Source organism: Myodes glareolus, chromosome 2 (genome assembly GCF_982192425.1).
Source record: "Myodes glareolus chromosome 2, mMyoGla1.1, whole genome shotgun sequence".
In the NCBI taxonomy this organism is placed as follows: Eukaryota; Metazoa; Chordata; class Mammalia; order Rodentia; family Cricetidae; genus Myodes; species Myodes glareolus.
In genome coordinates, this window is record NC_142027.1 from 43,196,000 (window position 1) to 43,220,095 (window position 24,096).

Here is a 24,096-nt window from a genome sequence, read left to right on the forward strand (position 1 = left end):
TGGAAATCATGCTTTTTTTACTTGTATTTGTTGTAATCATCGACTTAAAAAATAGAATGTATCCACATTGTAATTTTTATACTACTTGAAAGATTTTGCTGGGGTATATAAACCGTAAAGAAAAAAGTAAAGTTAGTTAGAAGGAAGACATCAAGAGAGACAGAAGGGAAACATCTGAGTAGAAGAACAGAACAGAAAAAAAAATAGAGTAGAACAGACAACAGAATAATAAAATGAAGAACGAAACTTTGGCCCTTAGAAAAATCCTCATGTATCTGTCTGTTCAGTAGTCACCTGCTCTGCACCTCCTCTTCATTTCCTCTAACCTGCTGAAGGCTTGCCATTCCTCAGCACTCAGGTGAGATACTAACATATTTGAAATGTGTGTGTGTGTGTTTCCCTCTTTTGCCAGTCCTAGGGAGTTAAGTTTTGCCCCATTTGCTGCCCCCAGAGAATTAAGTTTTACTCACTCAGATAGAAAAGCCAATTTGAGTGATTAGTTCACTTACTCCATGAACTAAACCTCAACTAATCCTTGAACCGAACCCCTCAATCCCTAGGCTGCTGAAGGCTGGTCTTCAGAGCAGTCATAGTCTAGGAGGCTTGGCTACGTTTTCTCATGTACACTAGGAATGGCATAACACCCACAGAAGAAATCACATTATTACTTGGCCTCTGCTGACACACAGCATGATTATTTTTTAAAAAGTCTTAAAACTTGTGCTCCTAACTATCTGCAGCTTTTATTTGCTTCTTGAGAGGACTTTCCGAAATATAAATTGTATGTTTCTGATTGTAGCCTTACTTACAAGCAGGGTAGGGCAGCACCCACATGAAGTAATCCAAACTGTTTTGGGAACCAAATAACACAGAACAAGAATGACACTTTTGTTTTGAAGCAGAGTGCCCAGAAGTTTATGTCATAGTGGCTGACTCCAGATTTAGATGTAATATATGCTTTATGGGAATTACAGTCTGTTGGAGAAATGTAGTCAATCCTTGATAGTCAAAGTAACCTTGTATTTCCAAATGTGCTTTCTGGCTTCCTGTCACATTCCCAAGCTTTTAACATTAGCTTATATATGTACTCACTAATAACAAATTATTTAATATTACTTTATCCTGTTATCTGTAAACATTTACTGACTTCCTAATAGCCCTCCGTTGAACACCAGAAATATTAAGATACATATCAAGAATGGCATTAAGCTTGCCATAATTACTTTGGTTCATTTTAAGTCATGGAGATAAAATTTTTATTTATTTGAACCACTCTCGCCTTCTCTAATATGTAACAAGAACTATAAATGACAAATAGGTTCTGCTTGTTTTTTTAAAGGAAGAATTGATGGGCACTATGAACAGAAAATAAAATGATATTGTACATGCAGATATATAACAAAATGATCAAATGAAAATTCAGCAAGCAATGACAAAAGTAACAAACTATTTACTGTTTTATCATGTTAAGTAATTCACCAAGACAAGTTGCAGTCAAATTAAAGTGAGTTATGGAAAATGAAATACATAAAGATGTATTTATACAAGTGCAGACTAAATATTTTCCATACAGGTATGTAAATGAAAAGATATACAGTAAGTGCACACTCGATGACTATGCAGGCAACATGTAGTTAGTTCCAGCTACTCTTGTATAGTCCATGCACAAATCTTCCCAAAGTACATGTTTAGTCATTCTTTTAGGGAATTTGGAGGGACGATTAAAAAAGGACTGAGTTCCTTGCAAGAGTATCAGTATGAACTAGATGAGGGTGAGGGTGGTCAGTTATATATATTACTTACTGTAATTTGTGATTGTCGAGGAAGAGGTGTGGCTGTTGGTGTAATAGTAATACTGCTGGTGACTTTATTGGTTGTTTTGTTTATTGCCCCATTAGTTAAGCCTTGAGTTCTGTTATCCTGCAGGGGTGCTGAGGGGCTGGCAGGTCTCACGGGGCTGGCGACAGCTTGCATGTAAGGACTTCCTAAGTGAATGTGGATTTTATTATCCTCAGTAGTTATCACACTTGAACTGTTACTGTTTGAACGTTGAAACTGCCATGATGACTGCCGATCTGGGGAGACTCTGAAAATTGCGTGCTTGGCACTGATTTCTATTGGCTCTGGGGAGCGACCCTGCTCAGGAGGAGAACTAGCTGAACCAGCCATAGCCAAAACCTGAATAGGTGACATTGTCCGTTCAGGAGTTACAGAACCACAGGACTCTGGGGTCTGTGCTCTGGCAAAGGTTGCCATGGTAACGGGGGGCATACTTTGCTCCAAGTTCACAAGACTTTCTGTAGAGGTTTTGGACTTCACTGGTGTTATGGAGGCATTTTGGAGAATGGTAATCCTTTGCTTTGGGGTGCCACAGTTTGGTATCACTGCTGTGCTGGTGTAAGAGTGAGGACTCTCTGTGGTTGGACTTGTGATTTCAAGAGTGGCTGTATTTTGGACATGGTCTGGAGTTACCTTTATGTGAAGAGGCTGCCCAGGTGTGTGACTTAGGACTAGATCTCCAGGTTGCACAAAGTTGCCATTGGACTTAGTTTGTATTTTTCCATTCTGAGGGTGACCCTCCTTCGATTTCATCCAAGGAATCCATAGTTTCCTGTTCATAGGAAGGGGAGTAGATGGATTGCATTTGAAGGACAGCACAGATTCCTCATTAGGGTCCTCGTCTTGGTCCTCACTCTCCTCATATAACTGACCATTGATGACTGCTCGTTCTAGAGGGATGAGGCTCTTGTAGTCTGGTGGCTCATTGTCTACTACTTCTGTTTGAACTTCTTTAGAAAATACTTGAGGGTCAGAGATTCTTCTTCCATTGAGATTAGGTCGGAGGCTCTTATTAAAATGCCGATACCTTTCTAACTCTTTAGTAAGGGTTTCAATCTCTCTTCCTAAATCTCTGTTCCTGTTTTCTTGTTGATTTAGTTTCTTTTGCAGGACTGAGTAGTCTCCCTGGAGGTGACATATTAGGTCCTCTGTTGCTATGTACTCATGAATTTTCTCTTTTAATGCATCCACTTCTCTTGACAGATGGCCTGACTTGGCCTCTTCTTCTTGCAGCCTCTTGAAAAGCCTTTGCTCATGGCTGGATTCTGTCTTTTCTGCTAACTTGTACTTGGCAAGTTCCATTTTAACATGTTCCAGCTCTTCAGACAGAAATTGAGCCTTGTCCCTCTCACTAGCATACTTCCGTTCTAAGGTTTCGTACTCATCTTCTGTTTTCATGAGGTCATCTTCAATGGCTTTCATATCCTTTAGCTTCAGCTTTAGCCTTTCCACTTCTTGAGAGAGCTCTTTAATCTTATTGTTTTCTTGGTGTAATGCTGTTGTGTACTTACTGGAGTCTTGATTTAATTTGTTTTTTACAAAATCTTTCTCAATTGCTTCCAGTGATTGAAGCCTGTTTTTTAATATATTCACTTTGGACAATAGATCATGTCCTTTTTCTTCTTCTGCTTTGAGTTTATTTCTGAGATCATCTCTCTCCTTGGTTACACTGTATATCTTCTCTTCTGCATCCGTTTTGGACTTGAGTGCCCTTTTAGTTTCCTCAATTAACTTCTCAGTCACTGTTGTCACTTTACTTTGCTCTGCCTGGAGCTGAGAGGCAGTGGTTTGTAGCTTTTCTTCAGTTTGCTTTAATTTTTCGCTCATTGTTTTGCGTTCATCTACAAGCATTACAGTTAATGTTTTCAGTTTAGTTAAATCATCCTTTAGGGTGAATTCTGTCTTTTCTAGCCGACTTTCAATGGCTTCTAGCTCTTTGATCCTGGCGTTTAAACTCTCCAGTTCTTCAGCCAGCTGCTTTGTGGTCATCTTTTCTTTTTCTAAATTGCATTTCAGAGAGTAGCATTCTTGTTTGCTTTTGTCTAAAGCATCTTCTAATTTTTCCAGAGCCGTAATCCTTTTACTAAGTTTTTCAACCTCTAGTTTGAAGTCTTTACTCTGTGCTGTCTCTTTCTCAAGCCTCTTATTGAGATCTCTGCACTGCTCCTCCATTTTTATGAGCTCCTCATCTTTCCCCTCCATATCCAGCACACGCTTCCTGAGCTCATCTACTTCAGCCATGATGCCAGTGTTTCCATATTCTCCCTTGTTGATCTTTTCTTTTATATCTTGCAGCTCCTCTTCAGCTTTTCTTAAAGACCTGTTGGTCTCTTCTAACTCATCAATTTGTCGGCTGAGTGCTGCCAGCTTTTGTTGGAGTTGGTGATTTTGACTGTCCTCATTGGTGAGCTTCGCCATAATTTTGTCTTGGTTCTGGTGAAATGCTGTGGTCTGTGTTTGCAGTTCTTTTTCTAGTCTGGTTGCTTTCTGCTCTTCTTCCTGAGCTTTGGCTTCAGCAAGGGCTAGTTTACTATGTGTTTCCTTTGCCCTTGTGGTCAGGTCTTGGATTGTCTGTCTTTGAAGGGCAAGCTGAGCTGTAAGTCTTTGTTGTTCATCCACCACCATCAAAGCAAAAGACTTCAGCTTTGTCAGCTCTTCTTTCAGAGCCTTGATCCTCTTCTCCTTTTCTTGCACCTTCCTCTCCTGGGACTCAGTTTCTTGATCAATTAGCTTCTTTAATCTGAAATATACAAGAGCACATGAAGTTAGTGCTTTAGTAATTCATCAGCTGTTATTAATTTGAAATAACTCTATCAGTTCATAGATAACATCCAGAGAAGTTTCTGAATTCGATAAGGAAGGAGAATCTTTATTTTTTAAAAAATTGATACCCTGAACCCCCTTTAAAATTGGACTAGCATTGAAGTTCACTGGAAGCCTTAGAAGAGAACAGACAATAATGTTTGTTTTAAACTGTGTGTGTAATGTAATCAGTAACCTGACGGTTGTAAAGATGGATACAGACTTGAGATTTCAGTTAGACTTGGTTTTAAAACTATACCTGCCCATACTAGCTATTTAACCTGCATAGTTCTCCTTCCTCTTAGGGTTTTTTTTTTTTTTTTTTTTTGTGAAAGTGAGGCAATTCATTTAACATTATTGCCATCCTGGCATTTGGTAAACTTTTGATAAATGTTGTCATGGTGCTTTTTAAATTACTAATTCTTGTCCTGTATTAAGTGGCTTTCTTGAGTCATTGAGTATGTGATATATTACTAGTTACTGTTTAACGCCTTGGTTTTTAGTTAAGATAGCATTTCATTCAGTTTGTCTAGAAGTTATACACAGCACAGATGGGTCTCTTTGTGTATTAAAACTTTGGTTTGCACTAATAAGATAGCATCCTTGAAACCACGTCACCTATGCCTTTATCTGCCTACTCATTGCCATTTAAGAGGTGGAACTAAGAGGCAACGGAATTACGGTTTGGAGCGCCATAATATAGGGAAGAACAGGGAGTTTGATAGCAAAGAGCTTGGTGAAAAAAATCCAGGGCTAGGAATGGAGAAATTGTTAGCAGGAACATAGTGAATCCCTCTTAAATGACTATTTTAACATACTATTTTTTCTTTATTTAAAATTATCCTTCATAACAGGAGGATATTTTACATGCAGGATAAAAGATCTGTTCCATGTACTTGGTTATCTCTGTAAAGAAGGTACAGTTTTAAACTTGTGAGTCTCTTAATTATACTGGGAATGGGCTAATTATAGAGGATGTCATTGCAGCTCTGCAGCATTGTGCAGAAACTAACAGAATGGAATCCCTGAAAAGGACTCGGCTTGGTTCAGAATGAAATTTGTGCTTTCTAATCAATCTTGTAAAGTTCATAATGTGTTGATAAACCTGTTATCCATCTATCCATCTAATTTATCTGTCTGTTGTTGAGATGGGGCCTCACCGAAGGCTGGCTTCTAACTTGTCCTCTTGAGGCTGGACTTGAACATGTGGTCCTTTTTGCCTCCTTTTGAATTATAGTACCATGGCTGGCATAATGAATCTTTTCTATTTGTTAGTTAATTAACCAATTTGTTGTCTCTTATCCTTGCGCCAGAACACTTAAAATTAAGAATCTTAGAGAACATTTTTTAAAGAATCTAATTTGGGACAATCTGGGGAATAAAGTCTTCTTTATGAAATCCTAATCTATTCTTTCTGTAATTATACTTTCAGGGAAAGTAAGTATAATTACAGAAAGGGGAAGGGAAAAACCCATAGTGTAAGAATTCTTACACTTTTGGTTGACAGAATCTCCTTTTAGTTTGTCCTGTTTTGAGGACTTGACAAAAGGCTGACATGTAAAGTTCAGAAGCTACTGGGCAGGGAGCTGGGGCGGGGCAGGGCTACTGGTGACCTCATCTGTGGTCTTGGCAAGAGGCTTCCTGACTCTTGCCTTTCCTCACTTCCTGCTTGAGACACCTGGGAGCTGAGAAGAGAAACATGGCAGTTTCTTCCTGGTGGCTGTAAGAATTTTGCAACCCAGTGGAGGAACCTGGGGTAAAACTGATCTGCTAATGAGACAGAAGAGCTTTGTCCCCAGCTTTCAATTCTCACTTGATGGTGGGAACAAGTCATTGCTGAAGCGCAGTGCTTCCTTTATTGGAGAATAACTTCATATAAACTCCTGATACTTTCTTCTTAGCTTTTTAAATAAGAGCAGGTGCTGTCCCCTTTTCCTGAGAGGGAGTAGGTTTTCTTAAAATATAAGAAAGGGAAGATTTAAAAAAAAAATAGGAGAGCCTTCAAGTGGAATGACTGGATTCTGCCAGTATAGTAACAAGCAAAACAGTATTGGAAAACTTTCAGTTGTTTTATTTTGCTCAGTGTTTTCAGCATGATACGTGTCCTGCTCTTTTTCCTTTTTTTTTTTTTAACTTTTTCTTTTAATTGTTTTTATTGAGCTATATATTTTTCTCTGCTTCCCTCCCTTCCTTTTCTGGTTTTATAAACTGGCTGACATCACCATCTCTCTAAACTCCACCTCCAAAGTAAGCATATAAAACCCATGACTGAAGTGCATTTGCTCCAACTTGAGGTACATATACACTAGTGACAGTATTCTCCCTGCAGACTTAGGCCAGTTTTTTACACCATTGCTCTTCCCATTTTAATGTGCATTTGAATCACCTGGAAATCTTGTTAAAGGGCAGATTCTAATTCTGTGGGTCTGGGATGAACCTCACAATTTTCATTATAACTAACTTCCAGATGAATGTAGTCTCCTGGCCTTGTTAGATTTCTCCTAGTGGTGGGAGACTTGTATCAGGAAGGTCAGGAGATCCAGAACCTGTGATGTCTCCCCAATAGAACTGCAGACCACATCCTGGAACTGATCCAGACACACTGTGTCTATCAGTGAAACTCTTGAATTGAAAACTGTGGAGCTGAAGGAACGATGTCACTTGCCATTGTTTGTGAACAAATACATGTGTTATGTTTACATACATACATACATACATAATACACACAGTGATTTAACCTATTTGTTTTTTTTAGTACCCACATTTTTTAAAAATTCAAGTTTTAAATAGTTACAGAAGTACTCTCTGCCATTAAATCTAAAAGTTCCCATTTACAAACTAGACAGTCAGATCATTCCTTGGAAGACAGTCTGATTTCTAAAATACGGCTGTGGAGGAATTTCTCGTGAGCTGTCACCAGTGTCCTCAGATGAGGATAGACTCTGCTGTCTGTCTAGGGGCTGTTTCTTAAGCTGCTCCTGCTCCTGTGCTCTCTTGGAACTTCCTGTAGTAAGTTCTAGTGAGCCTGGGAAAATTCCCTTGGTAAGAGTTTCCCAAGCAAGAAGTCTATGTTGAAAGGATTGTTGGAAAGAGAGGGCTCACTGGGCATAGCACTTATCAGGCAGATGAGATTTGGAGAGTGTAGATAGGAAATATGAATGCAGGCATTGATTTCCTTTAAGCTCCCCATGCAGCTCTGCAAAGTTTGTGTACCTTGGGGGCACATGTACCTCCATTTGAAGACTACTGTCTTGGAGTACTCATGTTCATGCTCAAATACTGACATTACAGGATTACAGGAACATTCACTGAATCCTGCCCAATAAAAACAGGTTATGGAAGCTGATTTTTATGGACACAAATGTGAGGTAATTAAACCCAAACTGGCTTAAAGCAATGTCTTATTACAGCTTTTCTTTAGGGTTTCTTTTATGGCTCAAAATTGTTTTAACTTTCTGTGGTTTATCACTATTATTATGTGCAATGCCAGTTATTTGCTTTTTCAAAAATATCACATCTGTCATCTTGAGTGTTTTTTGGTACCAACCATAATGCTGGCTTTTCAATATAAATTATATATTCAGAAGTTCCTTTCTTTTTTTATTTATACACAAATATGTCAACTGTCATAAACCAATATTTTATCTCCTCAGTGTGACATAGTTAATAATATGCACATACAAAACAGATGGTGCCCATCTAAATGCTGTATAGCCAATCATATCCATAGAATTTATATTATGGTTCTCACCATGTTTGGTTTTGTATTATTTATGTACATCATAATCAACCCCACTAAAATATTAACTTCTTAAGAATAGAACATGAATGTAAGGGATTCATTTGTGTTTTCTACAGTGGTTACTGAGAAGCCCTGTGAAAAGAACTAAATGAGTGGGTTTCTTTTGATGTCAAATAAAATAGTGAACAAATATGCCATCCTATGGAGAATACCTCAGCCTTGTCCTAAGCAGATTTGTTCATTTGTAAAGATGATTTTTTTAGTTTAACGTGATGTGGTTTTAGGTATTTAAGAAAATGTGGTATAAGTTAGTCTTCCCCTCAGTGTTTTCTAAATACATTATTGTCTATTTCATAATTTTGGAACCTCTAAAAAACCAAGACTGCTAGAACCATTCCTTTCTTTCTTCAAATTCTTTCGCCACAGCTCTAGTCAGTTAAGAGAGGTTTAAATGGTCACATAGCCAGCTCATCATGCTCCTTTGATTATTTCAACTCTGCAAAGAAGCAGTTCTTTTACTTTCCTTCCCAGCTAAGAGCTCTAATGCGTTCTACTTGCATATTCTTTTCCTGTTTTCAGCCAGCTGGCCCACACAGGTTAGCTTACAGTGACTGTCAAGCAATAGTAAAAAGTCCATCCTCACGAATGGCACTGTGCGGGCACTGTGTGACTTCTGCTCCTACAGGAACCAAAGTGAAAGCAGCCAAGAGCTTCAATCACTTCAGTCCTCGCACCTGTCCTTTAAAGAGACAGACACTCCACTCCGTTAGGATGTGGATCTTGAATTTAACAGCTGATGTTAAAATATGGCAATACTTAATTCACAAGAAAGCCTTATAGTCTAGGGCTGAAATGAGGTGAATGGGGGTGGGGGGTGGGAATCTGTTCTCAAAGAGTTCATAGAGAGGCTAGTGAGACAGCTCAGACCGTAAAGATCGGTAGTGCTAAGCCCTCATCCTTGAGTTTGATCCCACAAAGAGGGAGAGAACCAATCCCCCAAAGTTGTCCTCTTTCCTCCACCCATGTTCACACATCCTCGTCCCCATTTAGATAAATTAACAAGTTTTTAGACTGAACAGGTAACTCTAACACTGTTTAACAAAGACCCCAGAGCAAGAGTTTCAGTTTTTTAGATCTTAGCATCCTTTCACTCTTTAGCTTATTGAGGATCCCAAACTTTTAGCTGTGTGGATTTTATCTGAATTTACTGTATTATTAAAATTAGGGCCTCTGTGTGGTAGGACAGATATGTAATCTCTAGTACTTGGATAGTGGAGGAAGGGCATCACAAGTTTATGTTTTTTATTGGGGGGGCTACATAACATAAAGAGCATTTTTATTGGGAAAAAAAAACCTAGAAACAAACAAAAAAAGATAAGAGGAATTACATGGCCCTATATGGGCTGTACTGAAGACAGTGGATCCTAAGACTGTTTACACATTCCATTAACTATAGTAGCCATTGCATCATCACAGGCCATGTAGCACCTGGAAAACTTGTACATTTTTGAGAGAATGGGCAAAAGGGTGTTTATGAAGATAGGGGTGACCTTTGATCTCTTGAAGGGACTGTATCTTGATTGCTGTAGAAGATATGCAGGAGAAATGTAATGGCAAATGTTTTTCTCTAGAAAAACTTAAGGTTTGTGCTGTCACCCTGTTCTATGTGCTGTTACTTATCAGCCCTTGCTTCATCATGATAGAGTCCCTCATCTGCTTTGATGATTTCATCATTAATGTATCCGTTTGTGTGCTGCCCATCACAAGAGATAGGTTCTCTGCCTTCAAATTTGCTCTTCCCAGTTCTTTGAAGTATCTACATATTGTTAATGTTTTGCTTGAAACCACTCTTTGAATTGAGGACATCAAAACCACTGAGTTTGTAGTTGACTAGCTTGGAAGTTTTGTGGGGTTTTTTGTTGTTGTTTTTGTTTTTCCCTTGAGACAGGTTCTTGCTCTTTAGTCTAGGCTGGCTTTGAAGTTGCTTCCCGAGTTCTGGGAGTCAGAACATGTACCACTAAATGGGCCATGTTGCCTGCTGTTTAAAATGAATTCACTGACAATGCAGTTCAGCTGACATTCATTAGTTCATTTCAGGTCTTTATAAGTACAATGAACCCCTGCTGTATGTAAGACACTGTACTTGACATTTGCTAGGTTACCTTTTTTCTTAAAAACCAACATACTTGCCCAGCCTGATCTGGTTATAATTGTGTAGTATCTTATCAATGACCAAACAGGTTGATGAGTACAGATCTATTTAGTCTTAGAAAAATAATGTAATGTGCATGTTCTTATATTGTTATCATTCTAGTGGCTAGTTCAGTACTTTCACTGATTTGGCATGATGATCCATCACAGCTTTTTGTTTGTTCATTTTTTTTTTTTTTGAGACAAGGTTTTTCTGTGTAGCCCTGGCTGACCTGGAACTCCCTTTGTAGACCAGGCTGGCCTCAAACTCAAAAGAATCTGCCTGCCTCTGCCTTCAAGTGCTGGGACTAAAGATGTATACCACTACTGACCTGCCTTTATTAATTTTTATATGTGCTTTCCTGGATATAGATTTTGATACTTTGGTTGTGTTACATCCCATTTTATCTTTTAGTAATAGTTGTTTAATATGTCACTTTAATTATAACATTGCACTTATAACAAGTTCTAGCAATTTGAAGAGTGATACATAGAATTTGTTGGAAAGCTTCTTCCTTTTCAGATAGTTACTATAATTTATGTTTCCTGATGTGCTCCTTGCGTATTCAATGGGACTTTTCACTATTTAGTCAAATTTTTAGGAGCATTCATAAAAATACTTATGACCAGTCTTATTCTATGTATGCTGCTTCCTTTTATTTATCTTAAAAGTCAAAGGATTTTTCTTTTTTCTTTTTCTCTTTTAATTAAAGTTACAGCATACCATAGCCATAGTGTAATGCTCAATTCATTTGACTTGGTCAGCAAGATCTAGAACAGTCAGACTTAGTTTTCTTTTGTTTTGTTTTTTAGTGTTTTTTTAGTGGTTTTTTTTTTTTGCATCTGCTAGCCAAGTATGAGTGTACATCTGTGTCTGCTTTATGTCTTTGTTACCAAGGATCCTGTCATCATTGTTGAGATCATTTAGAGATACCATAAATGGGTCCAGACTCTCAGCAAGCTGGATTACTATTTTCTTTCATTATGAAAGAAGAATTAGAACATGAAGTGAAGGAGAGGAGGTCAGGGGTATATGACAAAAGTGAGTTAGGACTCAGAATTTGAACAGTCTTATTTAGCTCCACAGTAGTCAGGGAAAGTGAAGTAAAAAAGAGCTTGGGAAATTATATCTGATATGGAGGATTCTGGGAAGACCAGTGAGCAAGAACTGGCATAGGTCCAATCCTGCTGTCTTACATTTGAAGAATGAACAAAGTAATGGACTTATGGACCCTTGAAGAAAAACCGCTGAAAGGTCAGCTTACAGTATCAATAAAGACCAAGATCCCAGAGTTGGTAAGGAGAAGACAGACACTACAAAGAGAACATTTCATCTTGAAACCAAAGGAGGTACCTGTGCAGTCTGGGCAAGCAAAGATACCTCCCACAACCCCCACATCAGGTGACCATTTTGGAAACCTTGTGCTGGGCCTGGAAGAGTAAATGGGAACAGGGACAGAATACCTTACTGAATTTATCAGCATGAGCCTGAATTGTGTGTCCTTTGCTTTTGTGCTATATAATATGGGAAGCTTTCTAGTTAGAACATTTAGGGTAATGAGTATTCACTTAATAACACTGATGTGAGCCTGTATGTAGCTCTGTAGTGGAGTATTTGTCTACCATGCCAGTGGTACTAGGTTCAAATCTCAGCACTGCAATAAGAACAGATATATAAAACAAAAGATTTAAAAATACCAAAGTCTCGTGCCCTGCCCATCTTTCAATTCAAAATTTTCATACTAAGAAATTCCCAGATTTTCTTTTTGGTGTTTATGTGTATGGCATTAACAAGAAGGAACTTAGAAACACAAGAACAAAAAATAAAACAAAACAACAACAATGAAAACATATACTACTGAGTCTGTATGGAGAACCTCCTCACCTATTTTTGGGAAGGGGACAGGTTCACCTCTGCTCACTCTCCTCTGAATTGTGGCTCTTGGCTATTTGGAAAAGATCCCTCAGATCAAAGTTTTTCCTTTTCCAGACTTTACATTATTGATCGATACCACGCAACCTGCCTTTCCAAGTAAGTAGGGTTTTCAATCCTTGTCAGACTAAGTTTCAGAACTTTCTAGGACCGCCTGGGTCCACCACAGCCGTGACAGGGCTGCTCTGTCCCTTCAGGGAGAAGCATTCATGAAGTTACTTGGCATGTGAAGCTTTGGATTATCATCTAGTGTGTGTGTTTCTTGTGGTGCTGTGCAGCCAGCAGAGCTCCAAGTGTTGCTGAGAGTGATCTTCAGGTTCCTAAGACTGACTGCTTGCCTTCCTTAGCACTTCCTGCCCTCTTTCTGAGCTTCACTTTTCACCTCAATGACCTATATTTTGCCCCTTCACATTTGCTTTCTTATACTTAGGGCTAGTGTCCTTTCTTCTACCTGGTCCCCACTGTCCTTAGTAGATGGCAATAAGTAATGCAGGAACCTGAGTGACAGGTAGCCTGTGATCTGGACAGCCCTGCAGCATAATGGGGAAGAGGTAGAAAAGCAGCCTTAAAAATTCAAATCCAAGAGTTTGGTTTTCAGAATTGAATCCTGGCTTCCTACTTAAGGAATTATTACTTAATTATATTATACTTAATTATATTAAGTTCTAATATAACTTAAGCAAGCAGTTTACTTTACTTATCTTGTTGCTTTCATTTATAGGGTAGGGACAATACTATAGCTTCCCTTGTAGTTGGGGATGTCCTGAAAATTAAGTAAAAATACAGTTCACAAAAAATTCCTTTCTGCCTGGCATAACCAATGTCTTATTATTAGTCAGATAGGAGTATTAAGAGAGTAGAATTTAAATGTTCTTATCACGAAAATTTAGTAAATGACCTAATGGCTGGCTATCCACAGTGTACAGATGAAAATACCATGTTATAGAGAATAAGCATGTTTTCTCTTTTCAATTGAAAAAAAACAGTTTTAAAATAAGTAAACATGTACTTTTACAGTAGGGAGTGTGTGTGTGTGTGTGTGTGTGTGTGTGTGTACATGTACATATATGTAGAGCTCCTCAGCCATGGGCTGGCAGGTAGAGGTAGAAAGCACCTAGTGGAGGAACTGCATGATTCATACTGGAACAGACGAGTACAGAATCAATCTGTTTGACCTACCTGCAGGCTGCTCTGTGCTCATTGTTAGGCATCCTTGTTGCCATTTTAGGCTAAGGTTTGCCTAAGTTCAGCTTTGGCTCTACTGTCATTTTGGGTGGAGTAAGTACTATGGGGCTCTCCTCTGTATGATAGCAGCATCTGTGGTTTGTACCAACTAAGTAGAAATGTTTGCGACATTAAAAGTGTCTGAGCATTGGTTATGGGATAGAGAACTGTTGTCTGCTTAAGAATTGCCATCTTGTGTGAGTTAATTTATAGGGAAACTTCTGTAAATGTTCTTATAGTAGTTACTTCTGGCATCTATAACTCTTCTTTATCCACTCACTACTCAGTTGTATTTGAGGTCAGCTATTAGTTTTCATTTCTTTCTTTTTTTTTGTTCACAGATCTACTCCCCAGTTCTTCTCCCTTCCCAGAAGAAAAGGAATGTGCCATTTCCAGTGCACTGCCAGCATACCAAATGGATGTCACTAGCTGCCCTTCCCAAAGCCTGTCTGCTTGAGTCATACTTGCTCTTTCTTCCTTGAATGTGAATATGCACTTTCTCTGCTGGGTTCACAACTCAGCCTTGATCAGTATGAACACTCAAAGGTGGCAGGGTGGGCCAACTGTCTTAGGACAGACCTGAAGGAAATCCCCCTCTCTCCATAAATATTTGATACGTTTTGTTTCTTGAGTTAAAAAGAAATTGTTAAGAGCACTAAGGATGTTTATGTTTTGTGATCTGTTCATAAAAACAAAACAAACAAACAAAAAAACCCAAAATTGGGAGGATGAAACTTGGTTTGCCTGATGGAAAGATATGATGATATTTTTCCCCCAAGAAATAGGTTACTTAAGGTTTTTATATTGGGAGATTTTTGACAGGTTTCCCCCAAATAGCTCAAACTGTCCTTGAACTTGTCACCTTCCCCTCTCAGTCTCCAAGTGTCTGCATCACCATCAGAGGTTCATATTATCCCATAATTGAATTTGTAGTTATTTTACATACTTTTAATTGCTTGATCAGTATGGATTTAAGTCTTCTTTACAGATGAGTATTTATGGATATTGAATACTAATATTTGAGATATTTATCTCAAAATGTGTACATTAAAAGTTGGAATCCCACTTTGTCCTTTACCTTCCAAACAGAAGCTACTGGTGCTAATTTCTTATTGTATCTTCAAGACTAGAGTGTCTAGAAATAAGCAAATATAAATGAAATTTTCTCTGAGACACACACACACACATACACAATAGCTACTTAAACAATCCTTTTTCCTTTCTTTTTCTTTTTCTGACATACATCATTTCTTGAGGATTTCCATTACATCACTGTCCTCAAGCAGGTGCAGAAAAAGTCAGTAGAAATTAATCTGGTTATGATATAAGTCTTCACAACCTTCATAATAAAGTTTGTAAGACTTTTAAAGCGAAAATAATGGGTAAGTTATGGGAATTACAGACTTTTTCCCTTTCGAAAGTTTTCACTAGGAAGATAAATCCTAATAGTGGAAATATTTGATTTAAAACAGCACTTTGCTGTAGAGCTGTGCAATATACAGCGTTTTGGTAGCCTTGGAATTGGCACAAGGTATAATGTGTGGCACCTACACAGAAGGATACAGATAGATGGAAGGTCTTTCATCGACAACCTGGTTTTACTTAATTCTTACAGCAACTATGATAGATAAGCACTAGTGTGTTTATTATTTTTATAGGATGGGGAAGAAGGACTAAACATCTACAATTTAGATTACTTAACTTATTAAATAGCACAGATAACCAGGTCAGAATAAGAATATATTAGGAACAAAGTTTGGGCTTCACACAGCCCCATGCCCACTCCCACTTAACCATGTCACATGTAAGAAAATGTACCAAAAAAAAAAAAAAAAAAAAGAAAATGTACCAACTAACCCCACCAATGTAGATGGACCTTTAGATGAGTTTGCTCTTTCTCCCATCTGACCTACTTGTCTCCCTTTCACTCATTCTGCTTCATTCACACTAGGATTTTTGTTTGTTCATTTGCTTTTTCCTGTTCTTCAAACTCAACAGCCTGTGTGCCTTGATTTTGGGTTTCTCCTTATGAGAAACTGGATTCTCACCTTAGCTGGTCTTATTTATCGTACCATCTATTGCTTATTTATTCGATTATTCCTTAGAATATAAACTTCACAGCTAGAGAGATGGCTTAGTGGTTAAGTGCTCTGACTGCTCTTTCAGAGGACCCAGGTTGAATTCCCAGCACACACCTGGTGACTTGCCTGGAGTTATCTGTAACTCCAGTTCCAGGGGATCTGACACCCTCTTTTGACCTCTGGGGGCACAAGGTATGCATGTGGTACACAAATACACATGCAGGCAAGACATTACACACATAAAATAAAACTGAAAATAGAATATAAACTTTAGAGGTAGAGGTGTGTGTGTATCTCCCCATGCATACACATTTTATTTCATAATTGGCCAATCATTGGTGTCTCTTATATTCATTGTTTTATTTCTACCTTGTAAACAGTACATAGTACTTGGTGTTCAGTGAATATTTGAACAAATACCTATTCTACTTTTATAGGTACTAGGAAGTTAGGGATAAGTTTAAGTCCCTCTCTACAGTGTGGAAATAATAGAAATGGTTGAGTATTTGTTTTGTACCTTATACCATGCTATACCTGGAAACACAAATGTGGAATCGTTGTCTTTATTTTATAAATGAGAGCTCCAATTGTACCACATGGACATGTGCTCAACTATGTTCATAGCAACATTGTTTGTTATAGCCAGAACCTGGAAACAGTCTAAATGCCCTCTACCGAAGAATAGATAAGGAAAATGTGGTACATTTACACAATGGAGTAGTACACAGCCGAAAAAATTAATGACATCTTGAAATTTGCAGGCAAATGGATGGATCTAGAAAACATCATAATGAGTGAGGTAACCAGACCCAGAAAGACAAATATCATATGTACTCACTCATAAGTGACTTTTAGACATAAAGCAAAGAAAACCAGCCTACAATTCACAATCTCAGAGAACGTAGACAACAATGAGGACCCAAAGAGAGACATACATGGTTAGTATGTATCTAATCTACATGGGAAGTAGAGAAAGACAAGATCTGAGTAAAATGGGAGCATGGGGACCATGGGAAAGGGTAGAAAGGAGGGGAGAGGAAGGGAGGGGAGCAGAGACAAATGTATAGCTCAATAAAATCAATCATTAAATAAAATAAAATATAAAAAAATGAGAGCTCATTCAGGATCAGAGAAGTTAAGTAATTTGTTAGAGGTTCAGCTTGTAATTCACGGAGCCAGAATGCCAATATAATTGAGGCTCTAACTGGTGTTCTCATCTCTAAGACAAATGTTTACATATATATCACATTTATCTTGTGTACCATCCTCACTGTGAATCTGTGTGCTAGAATAGTTGGTTTGTCAAAGACAGAAAGTCACTACTATTAGCCATCTATTTTCTATAGGCTTTATAGGTTCATTCATGGCTACTTTTAGCCCTGGTCATGAGACATTAACCAATTTTCTCTTCATTTTTGTAATAATAAAGCAAGTTTAGTCATTCAGCATAAATTTGTAATTATTTTTGAATGGTTTTAAAAATTGTCACTTTGCCAATAATAACACCTCACAGTCCCTAGAGGAGGTGAATATGTCATAAATACCATTTCCATAGAACATTTCAAGGGCTTAAAGTTCTTGGAAAATATTTTTAACAGACAGCGTTTTCTCAGACAGATTTGAAAGGCATGTTAACTGTATGCCCTTGGAAATGTGTGTATTTTAGTTTGCTCATAATATTTATATGTGCTTCTCTTATTTAAAAAATATATATTTAGATGTTCTTTTGTATCTTAGATTGAAGAAGTAGAAATGGATTTTATAGAAAACTATTCTGAATTAGGTGTTAAATTTTTTTTAAAATCTCATTGATTTTATCCCTTGCTTTTTTTTCTTTTTCTTTTTTTAAGCTTTCTAGACCTTGTTATTTTCATTCAGATATTGCAAGTATGTATTTTCTCTTAGTGCTCATCTATGTGGTTGACTTTCTTTTAGTTTCCTTTTTTTTTTTAAAGAAAGTTGTAAGGAGTATATTCTTTTCCAGATGTTTTTGAGCATACCTCCAAAGCCATAACCCCAATGTTTTTAAACCTCTTTTACTCCTTCTGTCCCTCCTTTCCTCACTCCTTTTCTTCCTTTCTTCCTCCTTTCCTACTTTCCTCACTTCCTCTCTTCATTCCTCCCTTTCTCCCTCACTTATCTGTCTCTCCCTCTCTCCCTCCCTCCCTTTTTCCTGCCCTTTCTCCCTCCCTCCCTTCCTCTTTTACTCTTGGTTTCTTCTTGGTCCCACCTTCCTCTCTTCCTAGTCTCTCATTTTTCATTTCTCTTTCTAAAGGCCTTTGGTTTTCTTACATGGATTTATTGGTGTTAAAACACCCAAGCAAGGACCAGTCATACCAGAGTGGATGAATTTACTGGTTTTCACCTCCTAGTAGCCTGGTATTCCATACAGAGGCAGTGGCTAACATGGTATGCTTGGGAAACCAAACATTTCCAAACTTGTTTGAGGGAAATTCAAACTTCAGAAATTTTAAAACCACAACAACAGAGGCTTATGATTTACTGTGACTACTGAAATCACACAGTTTGGCATAGAAACTGGGAAGATAAGAATACCAAGTGTGTAAAATGGGTAACATTTTAATTTGTAGAGTGAACTTGGGATTTTTTGTTTGTTTGTTTGTTTTGGGGGGGGTTGTTTAATTCTTCATTTTAACTGTAGTAATTAGGGAAATGGGAACATATAATAGATTTAATAGTATTTAGAGGGTAGAGTAGTTGAAGGATGGGTTGTTACTCTGCAGCCTGGCAGCCTGTTTTCTTCTTAAGCAGATTACAGACCACAGGGGGCGTCCTCCATCCCCCACTTTACCACTTTTCTTAGTTGGTTTGTGACTTTGGAAAGCTGGAGTTTGAGGCCATATGTAAAGTCTAGTTACAGACAGGCAGGAAAGATTTGTGAGTTTTTTTTTTTTTTAATTGTTGTTGCTATTTTTTTTTTCTAAAATGTATTGGAACACAGGTGACCGTTGTCATGTGGTCTTATTTGGTATGTCCTTTTGCATTCATTTTAAAATAAAAACTTTTGTCATCAGAGCCTTAGTTTCTCCTTGACCAAATGTCCAGAGCAGTTGGGTTCATTTTAATTTTCTGCCTTTTCTGAGCCTGTAGAACATCCAAATGTATATCAGGCTGCAGTCTAAACTCATGCTCGTGACATAAATGTGTGCTGCACCTTAGGTCTTTCTATCAAGACGTCATCCAGCGATCGCTCTCCAGCACGTATGACAACAGCTCAATAACCAACTTCTCTCAGGGGATTCTTCCTCTGTGTTTTTCCCTAAGCAAAATGTTAGCCATTTTAGTTATGATTATCTCTGTAAGGAATGCTCTATTTATGGCCAAATTAAAGAGAAATTTCTAAATGTATTTTATCTGTTTGCTGTATGAATACCATCCCTAAAATTATAGTTTGCATCAGTTTTGAATTTTAAAAGTAGAAAAACTATTTTATGTTTTTATTAGTTAAAAAGCTACGGGGAAAAAAATGAAAACCAGAGTTTGTAAGCAGTTGAAAAAGCAATTTTATCAAGCCATGTTTCCAATAGGCAGGAAATGTTGGGCAGAATCTTCCGACTTACTGCTGCTGGGCCTTCTCTCACCTGCCTCCCACCTCCCCAGAAACAGGAAGAAAGTGGTATGGTTTCATGACTAAGCTCTGGAAAGCTGTGGACAGTCTTCAGACCTCGCGGTTCCACAAGATGAAAGCCTCCAGCAACTTCAGAGGTTTTTTTTTTTCCCTTCCTTTCCTGTTTAATGTTGTACACAAGTTAATATGTCAAGAGGTCATATGGTTCATCAAGCCTTAATGGCTTGGAACTTTCATGAAATTCCAGTTTTTGTTTCTTTCTATAGGAAGTATTTGTTGTAGTCAAAGTTACAGGTGTAATTAAAAGCAAAGAAGTAAATCTTCATGTTCTGACATTTAAAATGTCATGCTAAATTGAAAATACATGGGACTGAGAAATTAACACCCAAGGGAGAGGCACCTAGCCTGTCAGTTGTTCTAAGAGAAAATATTAAGTGTCTGTGCCTAGGATCCGACCAGAGGCCTTTAGCCCAAGTTCTCATTTGTGTGCCCATGAAGTGTGGTGGTGAAGCTTCCAAGATTAATCAGGTTCCAGGCTAGTTTTGAAGCCTTTTGTTGCCCACTCTCTTCCATACTTTAACAGTTTAGTAACCTGGGTCTTATTTCAAGTGGCAAACACGATTAGGAAAGCTGTGGGTTTTTTCATGGGGAAAGATTGCTTTCCAGCAGGGGAATCAGGGAGTTTTTCAGAGTGGTTGAGCTTAGGTCAGAAACGCAGACTTCTCTAGTAAGCTGAGTCTTTTACTTTTAGTGCTGGGTGTCAGAGAACCTGAGCTCTTCTGGACAGCATCCTACAATGCATTTTCTGGGACCCAAGGCAACGCCTGTATCTCAGTCTGGTGGAAGCTAATAGTAAGCCCAGCTAAGTAGGGAACATGTTCCCCGTAGGGCAATAGGTATAACACAGTGATAGAGAGCATCTCCTGAACCTCTGTTCAGGATTATACCAACTGCTCCCTCACCACACATAATCCCTTCACCTTAAAAACACTGAAATCTTTTAAGTCATTTTCCTGTCCATGGAAGTCTAGGTTGTTGTGAAGGCCAATTAATGTGTTAACTAATTGTGGTGTGTGTGTTTGTGTGCGTGCGTGCGTGCATGCGTTGACCTTGCTTTAAATGTTTATTTTTAAATTTTACTTTAGGCTCTTTTCAGTAGTGGACATTCAGGGAATAAACCCAACATCTTTGGAGTGATCTATTCAGAAGTCCGTTGATGTTTGCCTTTCTGTAAACAGTTCTTTTCAGTTTTCTAACCCTGGTTACTTCTAGTATCCACAGCCCTTAAGTTTATGGCATCTCTTCAATATTGCCTTGTACTTCTTCCTAATTTGTTTTAATATATTGTTTACTCTTAAAAGATTGATACTTCTATACCCTTCATTTATGTTTGAACTCTATATACAAAAGAAAAAACATTTTCTTGGACTAAAACCCTCTTGGGATAAGTGGACTAAAAGTCTCAGAATTATCTCTTCTTATTAGAGCACAAGAAACAGTTTTATTGCTCTTATTCCTATTACTTCTCCCTTTACTGTGAAGTGTGAAACACTTGGAGGAAAAGTTAGATAAGTCCAGATAGGAGAAACTGGTCAGAAAGCCTTATTTTTGTTACTCTTGATTCTTTGTATGTTCTATCTAGTGTGTTTAATGAGACTGTAAGAAGAGTCTTTCAGGGTATAATGTGTGGAGAGATGAATGGAACCAGATTTTTTGACAAAGTTGTCACCTCTGTTTGATAGGTGACATACTGTGACATACTGTATTTAGTAGGTCCCCATATAAATATGTATATGTGTTTATATTTGTATAATATATACAAATATTTATATCCTTATCTATTAGTATGTAATATATAAGCATGTGTTTATAAAATAATTTATTATATATTGATAATGTTTTTTATAATTTTATAATGCCTCCCATCTCCCTTGAGGAGAATGATATGCTACTTCAAACATGATGGATTAAGTATTTATAATGCTAGTGAATGAAATGATTCTATTTTTCAAAGGTAATCTTCTCTTTAGTCAAATGCATCCATTTCCCACAAATGCCTTGATGATCCACTCTCTTTTGCTCTTTCCAATTAGCAGATTATCAGGCTGAGGCTTAGTGACTGATACAGCATCTCTGCATTCTTTTGGGTTCAGCGAAAACCAGGACATTTCCCTTGTGCTCCTGGGTCTAGCATTTCCTTTCTTCAAGTTTAACAGTTGCAGACACTCAGTCCAACTGCAATGAATATTGTACATTCCTCTTATTATTTGCTCAAGAGATTGTTTTTGTTTTGATTTGCATTAAAAATTTTTAAAGCGGGACGGGGAGGGAATGTGGTTCACCTTTAAACTTCTGTTCCCAGACTAGTGGGCCATGGGACACAATAAATCAAGCAGTTATGCTTCTGTCAAAGCAGCGTATCTCGAAGGACTGCTCTTAACCCTGAGGCTGCTCTGTAAATGATTTGGAGCTCTTGTAGGGCTAATGTCCTTATGTTAGGCTGACCCAGAGTTTCTTCAACTGATCTGTTTGTATTGACAACATCAATACCTTGAATTTTTATATAGATTTTCTACTTGGTCAGAGATCCTATAAGAATTATTGCCCAGTATTCAGTCTTTCCCCAAATACTGAGATACTTGGGGTAGAGGACATTGTCCCTTTTATGAGGTTTGGGGAAAACAAGGGTACAAGAGGCTGTCCCAGTGAATGAATGGCAAAGCCTTTTATTCTTGCTCTTTAGTTTCCCCATTGAGACAGTACTGTTTGTTCGTGCCAGTAGTATCACTAACAAGCAGCTTAGCAAATAGCTAAGTTCTGTTGTTTAATTTGTTGGTGGGTAGGAGGCAGTTGATGTAGAATCTGCCAGGCTGGCCTTGAACTGGTTCTTTAAGAAGGATGATCTTGGATTCCTGACTCTCCTTACTGCCTTCCAAATATTGGGATTAAAAGTATGCACCTACCTCACAAAACAAAACCACATTCTCACATTGCTTAATTTTTTAAACAGCTAATCTCTGCGATTAAGTGTTTGACTTAGTATATTGAAAAGTGGAGATGGAACGAAGGACCACTGAACCCTATTGTGTAAGAGGCACTGATGATCCTATTCTTTGTCATCAGTTCAAAGCTAGTCAGTGCGGTGAACTTTCTTGCTGTACCTACGAGCCAGTCTATCTTATTCTTAGCATAGTTTGTTTGCTGTTGCTGTAACCAGATATAAGACCTACGCTGGAGTCAGAGTTGGCAAGGAAGTTGCCTAACTTTGGTATTAGAAAAATACCTCTCATGGAAATTTAGATATAGAAAGTACACATAGAAAGAAACTTTGGAGTCAAAGTCCAAAGGAAAGATAGTCTGCTCTTTTCCAGTTACTGTGAGTTATTTGACCTTATGCCTGCATCTTCCAGGCCCTCAGCTGAGGCATAGAAATTCAGAGGAATCCATACTTCATTAAGGACAAAACCACTCTACTATGCTGTGTTCTTTCATGCCCTACGGCAATTCACCTGGTTCTCTTTCACCACTTTCAGTCTCATTATTTTGGGGGAAGGAGTTAAAGGAGATATGGAAAGATGGGCCGAAAGCTAAGAAGCATTTGACTTTGTCTGTGTACACAATAGACCTGGGATAGTAAGTTCAAAGCAGATTCACTGCCTGGACTTGATCTGACTCATTTGTTTTTCGGCTTTTCTGTTTATAAGTCAGTTCTCTGGTTAATTCAAATAGTGGCAAAGATATGTTTGGGTCTTGTGATGAAAATGTAGAAGGGCCCATGCTCAGCCCATCATTGGCAGAGTACACTTTCCTTTCAAATCAGAAGCTTTTAGGTTGTAGATCACTTATTCATACATATATTAATGTCCTTGCCCAAATGACACACCTACTAACAACAGGTAGATACTTTCCTGGATGCCTGGAAGAAAACTGGTTCTAAAAGTGATACTGACATAGTTTATAATCCCATATACAGACAATAAACTAGTTAATGTATGATATAGTGTAGAAATGCATAGTATGTGGGTAAAGGAAGCAAGATATCACCAGTGGTAAACAGTCTTCAAAGGTGACTTTCCTGAATTTTATGGTCAGAGTGTTTTGATAGTATTAAGTATCTGATTTTCAAAAGAGGGTTTCTTGATAGCTTAGGAGTTTGGTGGAATAGAAAGTGTTTGGTACCAATAGTCACCCACAGTGTTAAAATGACGTCAGCAAACACTCTTTGTACAGCACCCCTCACGTTCAAATAAAGAGTGGGCTTTGCCATCCAAATGACCTGATGAAGTTGTATTGACTTCATCTCACTCCTTTCCCTTTGTTCTCTTGTTACTTATTAAAGAAAACATACCCACCTATTTAGTTAATGAATTTTATGTCTAAATTACCACATATAGTACCAAGACTACTTCTGAGCTCTGTTTCTTTTGAGGACCAATTAAAGGAAAAACCAATATAAGGCTACACTCCAAGAGTGGAGGAGTCCTGGCTCTGCCTGAGTTGCTCAGCATTGCTGGTGCAGGTCACACTTCATATCAGTGTCTTCTACAGTGTCAACCATCTGGATCTGATGACCACTGCCACTTGCAGCTGTGAAGTTCTGCTGACATTCTTTGCTGTGTTACCTGGCAGTGTGCATATACATACTCTTGAGGTATCCCATTGTCCATTTAGAACTTACTAAGGTCTGTCTTAAATG

General features: G+C 38.0%; 2 protein-coding genes across 5 annotated transcripts in view; one reads left to right on the forward strand and one right to left on the reverse strand.

Moving 5' to 3' along the window:
* The window catches only part of Cmss1 (cms1 ribosomal small subunit homolog), a 294,743-nt gene that overhangs the window by 20,407 nt on the left and 250,240 nt on the right, over positions 1-24,096 (forward strand). The gene's annotated exons all lie outside the window — the stretch shown is intronic.
* The window catches only part of Filip1l (filamin A interacting protein 1 like), a 91,005-nt gene that overhangs the window by 16,891 nt on the left and 50,018 nt on the right, over positions 1-24,096 (reverse strand). For 3 of the 4 annotated variants that reach the window (XM_085685649.2, XM_048422364.3, XM_048422363.3), the window contains one exon: positions 1,431-4,579. In XM_085685649.2, coding sequence (XP_085541775.2) covers positions 1,783-4,579 — 2,797 coding nt within the window. In that variant the 3' untranslated portion in view covers positions 1,431-1,782. Of the gene's footprint in view, positions 1-1,430; positions 4,580-24,096 lie in introns of those variants that run through there. The other variant, XM_048422365.3, reaches the window with a different exon arrangement.